The sequence below is a fragment of the Camelina sativa genome, chromosome 12 (assembly GCF_030686135.1).
Source record: "Camelina sativa cultivar CO46 ecotype springtype chromosome 12, ASM3068613v1".
In the NCBI taxonomy this organism is placed as follows: Eukaryota; Viridiplantae; Streptophyta; class Magnoliopsida; order Brassicales; family Brassicaceae; genus Camelina; species Camelina sativa.
Genome location: NC_141891.1, coordinates 521,425 through 536,997, shown reverse-complemented (window position 1 = coordinate 536,997; position 15,573 = coordinate 521,425). Strand labels below are relative to the sequence as shown.

Sequence of the window (15,573 nt, the reverse complement as noted above, 5' to 3'; positions counted from 1 at the left end):
AACCTATCAGAGAACTAAATCGAAGAGATTATACTCGGGGACTGCCCAATTCAAGGTTTTGGGTTTATTCTGAGAGGTATGAGAGGATGAGTTCTTTTATATACTGAGAGAGAAGAGGCGTCCGATGATTAGGGTTTTGGTCTTCCTTACACGATCAACGGTTGAGATCTATCGATTTTATTTCCTTTTCCTTGTTTTCTATTTTTAATATTGCTCGAAGCGCCGTAATAGAACAATCTAGATGGATTCTTGGGCTTTTATTGTTTTAAATTTTGGTCCTAGCAAATTTGGCGCATTTGTTTTTGGGTATCCCAAATGGGCTTAAAACAAATTCTTAATTAAACTAAACCTCTCTATTGGAAAAGAAACAGATTTGTTTATACACACCACCATAACAAGACAATCTTAAAGCCTACTACATTAATACGTTAACACTTTAAATTGTTTCGTTAGCTCCTTCAATTGTTTGTGTTGTTTTAACTTCCACAAGAGATACACTCCTCAGGGTTTGTCAAAGAGCAAACCATCTGTGCCATCTTAGTCTCGTTGTCTTCTTCTGTTGCTTCTTCCTCTTCAGTCACATTAGGCTTCTCCTGCATACACAGAGGCAAATGTCAATTTCGCTGTCTAAGTAACAAGCAAATCACACTGTGACACAAATGTGTTGTTTTACCTTTAACATTGTTGTGTCTACTGTGAATTTGATCGCATCCGCTGCAGCACGCGATCGCAGGTAATACATTCCCGTTTTCAAACCCTTTCATATTTACAACAACAATAATAATGAGACCTAGTTATACAAATCCAAAATATTAGGAAATGAGTTTCATGTATAAATCAGTATACAAGCCATGCAACTGAAACATTCCTACTTGCAACTTGCAAGTTCAATCATTCTGACCATTTTGAGAGCTGCGTAAAGTTGTAAGATAAGTTGTTACCTTTTTCCAAGCGTAAAAGTGCAAGGAAGTAAGTTTTGCAAAGTTGGGTTTCTCCATGTGTATATTCAAACTTTGGCTTTGATCTATAAAGCATCCACGATCTACAGCCATGTCGACCACTGTTCTCTGCTTAATCTCCCAGACAGTCCTGAGTCATTTTGCAAGATAGCACACAGGTTAAAGTTTATGAACACGCGATTAGTGAGGGCTTAAAAGAACAAGGAAGTTCTATACCTGTAAATTGCTTTCAAGTCATCAGGTATCTCCGGGACATTCATGATGGAACCGTTCTCATGTATTATCTTGTTTTTCAGTGTAGGAGACCATAATCCCATATCCGTCAAGTCATGAAGAAGATGCTTGTTCACTACTACGAATTCACCACTGAAAACACAAGACCACTGATTAAGCCTATGGAAGAATACAAGAAACATAACTTTGTGGAGCTAGTTTTCATTTACTTGAAGAACATACCTCAAGACTCTACGACTATAAATGTTTGAGGTATAAGGTTCAAAACATTCATTGTTCCCAAGAATCTGGCTGGTTGAAGCAGTTGGCATTGGTGCCACTAGAAGAGAATTTCTGATTCCATTCTTTGAAATCATATCCCTGAGAGCAGCCCAGTCCCAGCGGTCCGAAGGAATTACACTCCACATATCAGGTTGAAGAATTCCCTGATAGTATATACACCAGCCCAGCAATTAGGAACAAGAATTTATGACAACGTTGTACAAATATCAAAAGACTTGCTGGTTGTGATACATACCTTACTCACAGGACTTCCTTGGTAAGTTTCATATGTACCTTCCTTAGTGGCAATCTCTGAAGATGACTTGAGTGCATGGTAGTATATGGTTTCAAATATGTCTTTGTTTAGCTGTTGAGCCTGGGATTCATTCCAAAGAACGTATTCAGAAAAGATATCAAAACTACTTTGAAAAGTTGATTAACTTATGTTAAGTAAGTTCACCTCAGGGGAATCAAATGGCATTCCGAGAAGGATAAATGCATCTGCAAGACCTTGTACACCTATACCAATAGGCCTATGTCGCATGTTTGAGGTTTTTGCAGTCTCCAGAGGATAATGATTCACATCTATAATCTTGTTGAGATTAACAGTAACAGTGGCAGTCACCTGACGAATAAAATTAAGAAGAAGAAGTCAATCAAATTGCACAGACATTGAAAGTTAACAAAATGAACCAAATAGTTAAGTACTGACCTCTGCTAACTTGTCGAAATCAAAGTAACGACTCTTTGAGCCCAAACTGCCTACAATCTTAGATGGATGCGAGTCCAAGGGGGTGTCCTAATGTGAGATGTAAGAAATGTCAAGAGTTAGGCACTAAATGACCAAACAAAATAAAATCAGAGAACACTTTTGCGATCACCTTCTCCCTTACAAACCGAGGTAAGGCAATAGATGCAAGATTACACACAGCTGTTTCAGTTGGACTTGTGTATTCAATGATTTCGGTGCATAGATTGGAAGACTTTATGGTACCCAGATTTTGTTGATTGCTTTTCCTGTTACATGAATCCTACAGAAGAGATTCAAAAATCAAAAAGTGGGAACCACAGAAAACATGTTTATACACACATTGACGAAAAAACTACCACTGTTTCTTACCTTAAAAAGCATGTATGGTGTCCCTGTTTCTACTTGGGACGTCAAATTTCGTACCAAAGCTGCTGTGCCTGGACAACCTTCTTGGCCTTACCCTAAAGATACAAACAGAGATGCATCACATAACTGGTATTTATATAACAAGAATTTGAAAGGAAGCAGTAAATCCAAAAAGATGAATCATTCACCTCATTCTCATACTGAGTGTACAATTTCTCAAATTCTGCACCCCAACAATCTGCCAAACCTGGAGCCTCATTAGGACAAAACAGTGACCACTGTCCATCAGTCTGGACCCTCTCCATGAAAAGATCTGGTATCCAAAGACCATAAAACAAGTCTCTGGCCCTGTTTTCCTCCTGAAATGGAAAAAGAAGTCTTTTGTAAGCTATCTCCATGAATTAAATTATAGGGCAAATGAGTTATCTTTCTTGGTGCAACTGTACCTTTCCATGATTCTTACGGAGTTCCAGAAATTCAAAAATGTCAGCATGCCAAGGCTCCAGGTATATGGCAAAGGCTCCTTCACCAATTGCAAAAAAATATACAAAACGTAAATCAAACTACAATTACTTCACAAACAATCATGAAAATAAGAGCAAAGAATCCTGAAATGTATACCTTTTCTCTTGCCTCCTCCTTGGTCAACATATCGAGCAGTATCATTGAATACACGCAGCATTGGAACAATACCATTAGATGCTCCATTTGTGCCACGAATGTAACTTCCAGTTGCACGGATGTTGTGAACTGATACACCAATACCCCCAGCTAATTTGCTTATAACAGCACACTCTTTCAACGTGTCATATATTCCCTCGATGCTATCATCCTTCATGCAAATCAGAAAGCAGCTACTTAACTGCATATTCAAACAACAGCACATGAGTAAAAAACCATTGCAGATTCACGTGTGGCTCTGTTTTAAAAAAAATCATTGTAGATACATTACTTGAGCCCTTGGTGTTCCTGAATTGAAGAGAGTAGGAGTTGCATGGGTGAACCATCGCTGAGACATTAAATGGTAAGTAGTGATAGCAGAATCAATATCTTCCTTGTGGATACCAACAGAAACCCTCATCAGCATGTGTTGAGGCCTTTCAACCACTTTGCCTTGCACTTTTAAGAGGTATGATTTCTCAAGCGTTTTAAATCCAAAGTAATCATATTCAAAATCGCGATCATAAATGATTTCACTGTCCAAACGAGTAGCATGCTGAGGAAAACAACACAATTCAACAAGATAAGAATAAAGGTATCCAAAGCACAGTTTCCATCACCAGATATAGGGATTATATAACACAAGCTATTTTACCTTCATAATGATCTCGAATACATCATCAGCAATTAAAGGAGCCTTGAGTCCAGATCTCTCATTGACATGATCGTACATATATCTAACCCTGAAGAATTCCCAAAATCCATCGAAGTCAACAACACATATGAATAACTAATAGTCACTGATACGTCTAGAGATCTATGTATAGATCAAGAGAACACTCACGTTTCAGAAAATGAGTTCTTAGTGTTCTTGTGGAGACTGGAGACAGCGATCCTAGCAGCAAGCTGCAATTATAAACATTGGAACATGTTAAATTACTTCCCAATGTCCAAAGCATCACAACATGAATCAGATCAAGTAACAATCTCAGTCATCACTAAGATGCAATTTCACATGTAAATCCGAAATTGATCTATCAAATCAAGGAAACACCGACAAATCAAATGATATTACTAAAAATAAAAAGAAAGGGGAAAAAGAGGAAGACTGACGGAGGCGTAATCGGGATGATTAGTGGTCATAGAAGCAGCAGTCTCAGCGGCTAACTCATCGAGTTGAGTAGTGGTAACGCCTTTGAAGACACCAGCACAGACTTTCTGAGCGACGAGGACAGGGTCACAGTGATCGATACTAAGACCATAGCTAAGCTTCTTTAGCCGAGCAGTGATTTTGTCGAAGCGAACAGTTTCCTTCTTCCCGTCACGCTTCACAACATACATTTTTTTCTCTATGAGGAATTCTATCGAACACTTGTTAGGCGTCTCTGATGAAATAAATTAAATTTTGATTTTGAGTTTCAAATAGAATTATTATTTTTCTCAATGGCCGAATTTGACTCTCTCTTTTTTTTTTCTCCCGCGCAAAAGTTTCAGGTTTCCCCGCCAGCTTCCGCAAGAAGGATCCATCAAATAAGGCCTTGTCAGTTGTAACCAAATGGGCGAGAATAAGCGTCCGTGATATTCTTATGGGCCCAAATTATCAATTAACGTTTAACACTAACTAGGACGCTCCAGCAAAAACATACACTAATTATGATGTGAATACGTGATAGTGATATTGCTTGATAATTATATTTATGTTTTTATGAACTAACTAAATTTGGTTAATATTTTTATGAACAGTATCATATATTCGGTTTATGATGTTCTGTAGTAGGTAGATGTGACTTGTTATTGTTTTTTTTTTTTTTAGTTAGTATATAAGAAGATAACTAAACAAAGAATAATTCTTTGTTTAGTTATCTTACTACTATTATATACTAACCGTCTGGATAATAACTGGTGTGAGAATCCATCCAAGATTATTGTATACGTGCGAGTTAAACATGATATTAAGTAGGTATAAAAAATATATATATATTATAATAAGCTTGAACACTATATGATGTTATTTAATATCCCATTTCAGTCAGGCAATTGTTGTGAGAATCCATACAAGTTTTGTATACATGCGCGACATAAACACATCATGACATCGCCAGTTCACGGCATTACACTCTAATCGACTAATAAATAGTAAATAAGATCATCAAACTTGAGCTATTTTTGTTTGCGATTTGAAACATGCAGTAAACGCTTTCAATATGTTTTTCAGAAAACATTTGACTCCAAAATTTGTTTTATGCGATTCATTTTGGTTCTTATATGGAATTTCCATATAATGGAAAGGGAAAAGTTGGTATCGGAATACAATATATAGTATCAACATTGAACACAATTCTTGAACTAAGTATTAATGTAACTACAATGCACTTAATTACGTCTACTTTAATTTTAAACTAGTCCATAAATGATTAAATTAACATTTTGTCAAACAAGTTTCTGCTAAAAAATATTATTGCAAAGCTTCACAATTCTTCTTCTAGCACCTTCTCCCGGTTCAACGTTAACAGATACTTACATACAAAACCCCATAGAAAACGATGACATTATAGTAATCAAAACACGCTTTTAACCAACGTCATTAAAACGTAATTAGCCATCATTCCCATCCCTTCGACTAATCAACAAGCTAGCTAGCCTCTCTCGTCATCTCCTTCGTCGCTCTGTAGATGCTCGCGATAGACCGATACTTCTGCTTCTTATTAATCCTGGTCTTCGTCTCCATGATCGTCTTCATAAAACTCTTGTTACCTCGTACGCCGTCGTTTAGCTCATTTCCGACAAAATGATCTCTAACCTTGGAACTAACAACAACTTCATCTTGTCTCTTGGTATTATGACCGCCTTCGGCTTTCCCTTCACAAGCGTCGAAACCGGAAACGCTCCAGCCAGTGCCGCTGCTACAGCTCAACGAATCATCTTCGCTCAACTGCACGAGCTGCTTCGCCGCCTCCATCTCCGTCTCCGAAATCGCAATCTCTGACGACGAATCTCCCGAAAAACCAATCTCCTCCATCTGATTGATCGAATAATTTGATCCTCGATCGATCGAATTTATCTTGTCTCCCTTTTGAGTTTTGACCACTCTCTGATCACGTTTACGTGTATCCTCTGTGTTTTGTTTTTTTTCGTATGGTTTTGTTTTGTCGTCTTTTATATAAAAGAAAAAGAAGAAATAAGGCAAACTATTAAAGAAAAAAAAAGGAGACTACAATGTCGGTTTGCAAGAAGAACGTGTCTTGTGAAAGATTTGCAACTTTCAGAGAAGATAACAATATTATTAAAAAGTGAAAAAAAAAAAACCAAAGCCTGATTATCATCCAGTGGAACAAAGTGTATTATAATGAATTGATCCTCAACCGTCAAAGCAATTGACCGACTTTAAGATTTTTCCTTTTTCTAGATCCAACGGCTCTTGTGTGTCCCTTCTGTGATGAGGTTTCCCATATTATCTGAAGAGAGAGAAAGAGAAAAATAAATGCCTTTGACTTCAATTATACGATTTGGTGGGGTCCACTCCGGTAATTGATAAGGAATAAACACAGCCCCCCTTCATTCCACGTGTTATCATCTTAATCGTACCATCATCATCCGATGTGGGACATTCGGTGGCTTTGCACCCTTTCAATAGATTTTGGTTTAATTACATTACCGTTACAAGTTTATTTTCTTTTTCACATTAATGATGATGATCAATAGTTCTATTTTATGAACAAAATACAAAGGCAAAAAAAAAAAAAAAAAAGTGTGAAACGACACTAAAATCCATTATTAACAAAGTGTATCTATATGATCCTTATTGTATTATACAATATCTAGTGAATAACTCTAAAAAAGTACATGTAAAAGAAAGAAAAAGAAAAGCAAACAACTCTATTTAGTATAACATTGATAACAAAAGAATTAATTTAGGGTGGAACAAAAGCAAAAACAAAAAAAAAAGTTTTTAAGAACTTGTAAAAACTGCACATCTTTGTCTAGAACACACTTGCATCATTCATTCAACAACCTCCAAAAGAGGAGGTACACATTCCTCATCACCATCAATACATCTGCTTCCTAAGCTCCAACACAATACTCCTTCTTTAGTTTCCACAATTCAGACCACATATCTCCAACACTGGTCCACCTTTAGCCACAAACGGGTTCACTCTTACCCACAAGAGCGTCAATATCGACGCTAGCAGAATTGACCAAACCACAATTATTGTAGGCATTCTATCTTGTTTCCCAAGCATCCCCTTCAGGAATGGGTATAAATGAACAATGACCCAAAGTGCAAAGAACAGTCTCCCAAACAAAGGTCCCCAAGAGTCATACCCATTGCTAATTGCATCCGAGACGCCCACAATTACTCCAATGATGTTTATGATCAAAAGCGTTGTCGGAGGAATCAACAACGTTGTCCACTTGAATATGTAAAGCTCAGAGAAAGCTCCATCGTCTGCTGCTTTTGATGTGACCGTGAAGTTCGTGTCAACTCCAGCTAAAACTTTGAGCAAACCTTGAAACAGAGCAAACAGATGAGAAGAGGCCCCTCCGATCACCCAAAATTGCTCGTTTCTCCACCAGTCGTCAATTCCAACACGTCCCCATTGCATTTCGAGGATTCCAGTTACTGCTATGGATATGAACATGAGCATGAAGAGAACACCTGCGTAGTTGCTTATCTGTCATAGCAAAACAGACTAGATTTTAGAAAACAATCTTCAAACTGATCAATACAGAGGTCATTATCACTATAGTAGTAGTACCTCGGGGACGATGAATTTCCCGGTGAGTAAACAGACCGCAGGGAGAGAACAGTAGACGATCAATGGAAGTGAAGTCCAAGGATAGACAACGGAGTTGATGTAAGAGAATCTCTCCAACCATTTTAACCCACCACCATAACCATACCATATCGGACAATGTCTGCTCAAGAAAATCTCAACAGAGCCAAGAGCCCAACGTAGAACTTGATGAAGACGATCAGACAAGTTAATTGGAGCAGATCCTTTAAAAGCTGCACGCTTTGGCATACAGTACACTGATCTCCATCCATGGCAATGCATCTTGAAACCCGTCAAGATATCTTCAGTAACCGATCCATAAATCCACCCGATCTGCATAACATTATCAGCAAGAATGAGGTCACAAGAACCTATATGTAGTTGAATTTAAAAACTTTGTAATGTTTTTATTTTTTTACCTCTTTTCCCCATTCGGTTTTATCTTCATATCCGCAGCTAATAACTTGAATGGCTTCTCTCAACAAACACGCGGGGCTTGCATTTCGGGGAACTCCACCGTTTAGTAGAACAGCAGAGGCAACAAAAACCGGAGATTGTCCAAACTTCTTCTCCAATTTCAACTGTGTTGCTTCAGATCTCTTCTCAACATTTGACACTAACAATTAAAAAACAGCTAATTAGAATTTGAACAAGATAGAAACCAAACAATCAATGTTTATGTTTTCTCCTTCTTTGATACCTGGGACAATGACCCCTTCTGCGATGTTCTCTACTGCATGAATCTGCTTTGAAGTATCTTTAACATTGTTTTTCTTATCTTTAGCTTTCGTTTTACTCTTCTTTCTCAACCCACAACACAAACAACACCATTTAGGCCAACAGTTGCAGGTTTTGCCTGGTGGTTTCTTCTTCTTTGGTGCATCAAAACCATAAAGAGCTTGTCTTCTAAAGACACAACCTGTCCCGACATAAATCGGTCCTTGTATCCCATCAAGACCTTTCATATTAATCTGTTTTCACACCAAAAATGATCAAATGAGAAAAGTGTAAGAGCAGTAAAACATTAAAAAGAAACAAAGCAAAAAGACACAAGGACACATACATCAAAGAACACCACATTGCGGTTTGAGTATCGATCATGTCTATCAATCCCATCAAACCTCTGCGGGAACTGAACATAACAAACTTTCTTTCCGGATTGCGGATCCATCATGAAACACATAGCTTCTCTAATTGCTTTGCTGTTGTTGATGTAGTGATCACAATCGACATTAAGAAGGTAAGGAGCGTTTGATAGAACAGCGGAGACTCGGATCTTCAAGGAAAAAAAAGTAAAATGAGTTTAGTTTACTTGTACTCAGGAAAGCAGAGAAATGGACAAATCAAGAAACACATTATCCTAACCAAGGAATTCATAGCTCCAGCTTTTTTGTGGTGATCAAATCCAGGACGCTTCTCACGAGAAACATACACTAGACGAGGTAACTCATTCCCATCCGTATCACGAACTCCACTATGTCCCAAGAACACCTGCCAATTTCAAAATCCTCTTTAGTAAGCTTCGGTCTGAAGATATATTGAGAACCAGAACAAACCATAACATAATAAGAAGAGAGTCATATCATTACCTGAATCATTCCAGGATGGTCTCGGACGTTGTTTCCAGGCCAAGGAGTTCCATCTTGCATAGTCCAACCTTCCTCAGGCACTTTCTGTGCTGTAGCAACCAATGCATTTATCTTCACTTTGAATTCCTCATAGTCTCTCTGCAACAAACAAAAATATAAAATCAGATTTTAAAAATAAAACATATTTACCATTGGATATACGAAAAAAAAGAAGAGAAAAAGCAGAAATGGACACCTTCATAGCACGACGCTCCCTAACAAAAGCAGGATGAACTTTGTTCTTCAAATAATCCATCTTCTGGGAAAAATACCACTCGGGAGCTCGTGGCTCGATATTGAACTTCTTACAAAAAGGAACCCATTTTCTAGCAAACTCAGCTGTATCAGAGAGAGCTTCAAATGTAAGCATTGCTGCACCATCGTCTGATACATAACAAGCAACCTTATCCACAGGATAATCAACAGCTAAAATAGATAGAACTGTGTTTGCTGTAATCAACGGTGGCTCTTTCAATGGATCCACTGTACTAACAAAAACATCAACAGGTGCTAATCCTGACGGTTTTCCTTCCTTCTCGTACCTAATGAGAGAAAGAGAGGTTTACAAATCTTTGGACATGTAAAAAATAAATATTTGCAGACAAGTATTCTTTTTGAGTTTCTGTTACCTTAGAGAGAGTCTATCAAGGTATGTTTCACGTTCTATAGGATACCATTTGGGGAATTGATCAAGAATCCAAGATACGGCGAACCATATCTCGCATATAACTGATGTTAACCATAATCCATATGCATCATTGACTGGATGAAGAATTCTATAATGAAAGAAAAGACCAAGAATTGCGAGCCGGCACAGAATCAACATCCTATAAGGATTTAATCTGCTTGAACGAATAGGTAGCTTTCTTGAGAGAGGTTGTCTTCCTTCATCCATCCTGATTTTAGCACCAAAAATGTATATACAACAACAATAAGAAATCAAAAACCATTGAACACAAAAAGATTATATGAGATTTTAACAAAAACCATTGAACTTACATAGGCATGTCAGGATCATCCAGTTCGTCGTCATCATGTTTAATGACCTGGAGTTTTTCGCCTTGCCGTTTCTTCCAAACTTCCATACGGTCTTTCCAAGCAACACTTCCATATCCATATTCCGCTATATCTTTCTGAGGAACCATTGATCTTGCCTGTGCTGTAAAACAAACAAAACCATTTCATAACTTATTAGAAGGTGAGCAAATTCATATAATAAACAAAAGGGTTAGGAGTGGTAAAAGTAAACACATACGAGGTGCAGAAGAATCTGTATACGGTGCAGGATAGACTCGATTCCCATATCCCGTTGAAGGAGGCACGATAAGAGCATGTCGATCAGAATACATATCAGCATCCTGAAAGAAAAAAAAAAAAACATACGCATTATAAGAAAAAGAACAACGTTTTCAATGAAAGAGACCAATTTGGATTCCTCACCTCATCACAATAAGTCAAAAGAGGAATCTGAGAACCAGGTGGAGCTGAATCCAAACCACCACGACCAGTGTTAAGGCGTGAAGATAATGCAGCTTCAACAGCGTGTTCAGGGTGCATCCCATGATGATCAAACTCATACTCAAGATCATCAATATCGTCTTCTTCATCATCATCTCCGTCAACACGTGGACTACCTTTAATCCGTTTGAATCGAGTTTTGCACTGAGGACAAGCTTGATTGCCTTCTCTACGTTCATACTCGTAACAAGGTCTACAAACAGGGAATGCGCATTCGTTGCAGGCAACAAAGAGCTCACCGGTAACCGTCAATTCGATTTCATCTCTACAGATTTTACATGTTTGCCCACTCAGTTCTTGTACTGATCGTATCTATATAGCAAAAAATTCACAAGAACAAATGAAAACATATTAGTCTTTAATCAAATCCTAAAGATGATCTTGTAGCTTATAGTGAATCAGGATTTCATGAAAGTTGTCGTTTTTACATAATTGAGACACTAATTACTAAATTAGTATCCCATCTGAATCAGGTGAGAGCAATTAAAGAGCAGCTCAGATAAACCAAGAACATGATTTGTATGAACTTATTGCTACTCAGGACAACACTGCCGACACGTATGAATCATGCAACAACACTTGAAGAAAAAAGGAAAAAAAAAAAAACAGAACATGTGGGTTGAGGCATTACTCCACCCCAGAAACTTCTAATTTCAGTAACCTCAGATCACATAAAATTCCATCAAGATTCTTATAATCTATAGATCCCAAAAGGAAAAGAAAAAAAAAAAAAAAAACTTTTTTGGTGAATAAATTTCAATTAAGGAGTGAAAACGAAAGAAATCAAGAAGGGAAGTAATAATGAAATCTCTTACTCTGGCACTCTCATCGGCGTTAATGAGAACGAATTCGTTACGGTTGTGAGAGCCAGCAATGAGCCGACCACCAGTATTCATGTCTTCTTCTCTCACAAAAAAAAAAAGAATTATCTCTGTCTCTCTATTGGCTAATAATGCTCAGAGACCAAGACCGGACCCGACCCGGATGATGGATCCAGACTGTTGAGCTTCTTCCATTACACACCGATTCAGAGCATGCAGTATGGAAGACGAAAGAGGAGACGAAATAGAAACCGAATCGACAATAAGTATATATTTGGGTCTGGTGTGTATATATATATTTATAGTAATAATTATTAGTAATAATTAAAATGAAAAGAAGAGATCCCGAAGAAGAAGAAGAAATAAAAACGAGTTTTTTGCAAAGAGCTAGCTAGCTATTTGATTCCTCCACAACAACCAAAATATATATAAAAAATTTTAAAAAAAGGTCTTTGGAATTAAGTGAGTGAGTCACTGATTCTAGAGAATTTTACAGACTGACAAAAGCAATGTGAAATCAGGGGTTTTTTCTTGTGTCTGATAGATTGAGAGCAAGATGAATGTGAGAGATAGAAGAGAGAAGAGAGGTGGATTCAGTTCAGACACAACCTTGAGTTGTGTTAATAAAATGTGGACAGCAAAATTGAGATCAAATACCTCTCTCTCTCTCTCTCTCTTTATAAATTAAACAGATGAAATTAAGAGATTGAAACAAATGTCTATAAACAAACACATAGACGTCACATAATTAGTGGGTCCCGGATAAAATGACGATGGCTATGGTGGTGGTGGAGCTGGAGACTGTGTGAGTCCCACCTTCTTCTAGAGTTGGTGAATGGATGAAGAAGAAGAAAAAGAAAGACAACAACAACTACAAACAAAAATACAAAGTTTTGGCTTTTTTTTTGTTTGGGAGAAGAGATATTTTTGAAGACCGAACGAAAGATATCTACAGGTTCTGGAGAACAATATTTGTTGAGGGGTTGTTCTGTTACCAAATTACCAATACACTAGATATGGATTGACTCCATATATATATGTCGTATAATTTTCTACAGCGCTGTAAATTTAAGAAATCCCCTGAAAGTTTTTGTTGCCTTTTTATTAAACTTAAACCTATCCACAGTTTAATGGTTACTTCGTAAGGTAATCTAATGGCTAATTGTTTTTTTTTTTTTACTAAAGTAAATTATTGTTTTGAATGCGTAACTAAATTATGATTGGAAGATCAGAATTATTTTGCTAATAATTGGATCATTTATTAATAAACATCCAAAGTTATTAGTATATTACACGTGAATATTGTAATAATGGAAAAAGAGGAAACTAAAGTTTATAAGTTTTCCTTTATTTTTATTTTTTTTGTGAAGCTTCTAATTAGGTATACATTGATTTCATCAGGATATTTTGGTCGTATTTATTAAATAACGTTATGTAAAATCCATGACCGTTGGATCAGTATCTTTTTCAAACCAACTCTGAATAAACAATTTGTTTCTTTCTTTAGTTTAATACGTTATAAGGTGAGAAATCTTGTCGGTGGCGTAACATTTTTCTTCATTTCTTCGGGACAGTGCAGCTGTGGAAGTACATTATTCTTTTTCTTTTGTGTGGAAAAAAGGCATAAACATTCACTAAACAGTCTAAAACTATATAAAACCAGCCGACAAAAAAAAATGTAACTGTACGTACACGAGCAGAATGTTCAAATCGAGCACAGTTAATTTGTTTTAAACCATAATCGTTCACTTCTGCTTAAACAAACGACATTTGAAAAGGTCTTACAGTGTTTTTTTTTTTCTTTTTTCCCCATCTAATCGATTTATATGCATTTAAATAAACCAGGTCTGTTTCGATTAGACTATTATAAATATGACATGATGATGTTAATTAAGTATAATTATTAAAACTGATTAGAGGCGAACTATGTCATCAATGCATGGACAACTATATTCTACCGAATTATCGTAAATAGATTGTTAAAATGTCTATGTCTTTGCCATATATAAATCGATTATTTTTGATGGCGAAATGATAACCGAATCATTATTTGGATGTTACGCAGTTAGTCTTTCTATCAAATTAATGTACGATGGCCATTTAGTTGGCCACAAGCTAAGTGAACTAGAATATAAATTAATTACGCTTTCTTAAATAGATGTTGCCAAAGATTATCATATTTAACCAGCCAACCAAGCAGCTGGGGAAACAAAATAAAGGTAGTGACCACCCAAAAAATATGAAAAGACAATTGTAGAAGTATTTACTAATTCAGGTATAATTGTGGCTAATTTAACCATTTAGATAAGAATCAATACTAAAGTATGTTTTACTTTTTAATTATTTAAACATCTTGATTAGTTGCACCATGCGGTATTATATAAATGGATTAGTTTTTTTTAATAACTATGATTAAGAAATTAACAATTTTGATTCACGTTTAGTCCAGCTCGTCGTATGCTTACTACGTACTGACTTCTTTAAATGGTGCATACATAGCGTAGATATTATACATTTATACTGCGTCGGACTGTGGGAGTGCGAATATTCGTCGGTCGATATATGGCCAAAAGCATCAGATGGCCTACAACAAGGCTCCAGCAAATCAGATAATTTATACAATTCAAAACTAATTAGTAGGATAATAATTAAAGATACAATATTGGCACCGACGAAAATTACCGCTACAGTGAAGCATGTTTTTTTAATTGTTTTCACTGTATCGCATTATTGTGAACTGACGAATGATAATAGAAAGACATTGTTTAATTAGAATCGAATTATTGTGTTATCCTACAGGAAAAGGTCATTAGTTAGTTGTTAAGAGTTTCCCACTAAATCGTATTTTATTCGCTCTGCGGGGTCATATTTAATTTAAATATGCCAACTTCCTATGAATGCAATAAGATAAATGAATATTAAAAAATATAGGTCAATGGGCTCGTGTCTTTTCTTTTTCTTTTCGTGTAAAAATTGGTTCCAAAACAAAGCGAACTATTTTAACTACTTTTTCAAGTTTAATCTACTGTGTTACTGATCACAATCTGTCGGTAGCTATATTCAAAGTTGAATTTTACTATTTAGCTCCTTAAACCTTAGCACGCAAATCGGTGGCCTACGCAGCTAAGTCCCATGATAGAAATGTGCTTTCTCCAATTAATTATACTTTTAATCGTTCAATTGTGGGAGTTTTGTTTAACCTAAATCTAAATGATTGATCCATCAAAAGGCAAAGTCCAACTAGCCATACCTAAACGAGGTTATAGGATCATAGTTTAGGCCACTCTTTTTATAAGTCTATTTTTGTTTTTGCCATTTTTATGTACCTTCTATTTATTTAATATCGGCTCTTGTTTTCTCATTTCATTTCGCACACACAAAAAAAAGGAAAAAAAAAATTTCTCATCTCATTTGCTCTATTTTAATTATTAATATTTTTTCTTATTATTATTAATATTTTTTGTTGTTGTGAGAATTCTTTTTAAAAAGAAAAATATAGTTAACTTCATTTGAAAATTCCCAGCAAAAATATATGGGTTTGAGTTTACCTAAAGAAACCAATATATGGGCTATAAGGAAAGTATGGTGGGCTTTAAATTA

At 36.2% G+C, this 15,573-nt stretch overlaps 2 protein-coding genes and 1 pseudogene across 3 annotated transcripts; all 3 read right to left on the bottom strand.

The window, feature by feature from the left end:
- Positions 1 to 334: 334 nt before the first annotated feature.
- Positions 335 to 4,686, bottom strand: LOC104729250 (ribonucleoside-diphosphate reductase large subunit-like; annotated as a pseudogene). The gene is made up of 17 exons (XR_015574763.1): positions 4,345 to 4,686; positions 4,076 to 4,137; positions 3,887 to 3,974; positions 3,524 to 3,787; positions 3,193 to 3,433; positions 3,018 to 3,094; positions 2,760 to 2,930; positions 2,575 to 2,666; positions 2,336 to 2,485; positions 2,167 to 2,253; positions 1,915 to 2,079; positions 1,711 to 1,830; positions 1,416 to 1,618; positions 1,176 to 1,325; positions 942 to 1,089; positions 674 to 757; positions 335 to 593 (listed from the first exon to the last, which is right to left on the bottom strand). The product of XR_015574763.1 is annotated as a ribonucleoside-diphosphate reductase large subunit-like (transcript).
- An 898-nt stretch (positions 4,687 to 5,584) lies between these two features.
- Positions 5,585 to 6,411, bottom strand: LOC104729249 (uncharacterized). The gene has a single exon (XM_010448173.3). The coding sequence runs from the start codon at positions 6,248 to 6,250 to the stop codon at positions 5,864 to 5,866; it is 387 nt and encodes a 128-aa protein (XP_010446475.3). The 5' UTR covers positions 6,251 to 6,411; the 3' UTR covers positions 5,585 to 5,863.
- Positions 6,412 to 6,980: 569 nt separating this feature from the next.
- On the bottom strand, positions 6,981 to 12,982 carry LOC104729247 (cellulose synthase A catalytic subunit 2 [UDP-forming]). Its single transcript, XM_010448171.3, has 13 exons — positions 11,968 to 12,982; positions 11,075 to 11,464; positions 10,890 to 10,992; positions 10,634 to 10,793; positions 10,264 to 10,530; positions 9,831 to 10,176; positions 9,596 to 9,733; positions 9,372 to 9,497; positions 9,070 to 9,282; positions 8,707 to 8,977; positions 8,426 to 8,622; positions 7,989 to 8,339; positions 6,981 to 7,904 (listed from the first exon to the last, which is right to left on the bottom strand). Exons 1-13 carry the CDS (start codon positions 12,046 to 12,048, stop codon positions 7,320 to 7,322), a joined length of 3,228 nt encoding a protein of 1,075 aa, XP_010446473.2. The 5' UTR covers positions 12,049 to 12,982; the 3' UTR covers positions 6,981 to 7,319.
- Positions 12,983 to 15,573: the final 2,591 nt, after the last annotated feature.

Coding starts and splice junctions, on each gene's coding strand:
- LOC104729249 (XM_010448173.3), bottom strand. CDS start 6,250: ATGGAGGAGATTGGTTTTTCGGGAGATTCGTCGTCAGAGATTGCGATT.
- LOC104729247 (XM_010448171.3), bottom strand. CDS start 12,048: ATGAATACTGGTGGTCGGCTCATTGCTGGCTCTCACAACCGTAACGAA. Junction 8,623..8,706: donor AGAAGGGGTCATTGTCCCAG/GTATCAAAGAAG, acceptor TTTAATTGTTAG/TGTCAAATGTTGAGAAGAGA. Junction 8,340..8,425: donor AAACCGAATGGGGAAAAGAG/GTAAAAAAATAA, acceptor AATGTTATGCAG/ATCGGGTGGATTTATGGATC.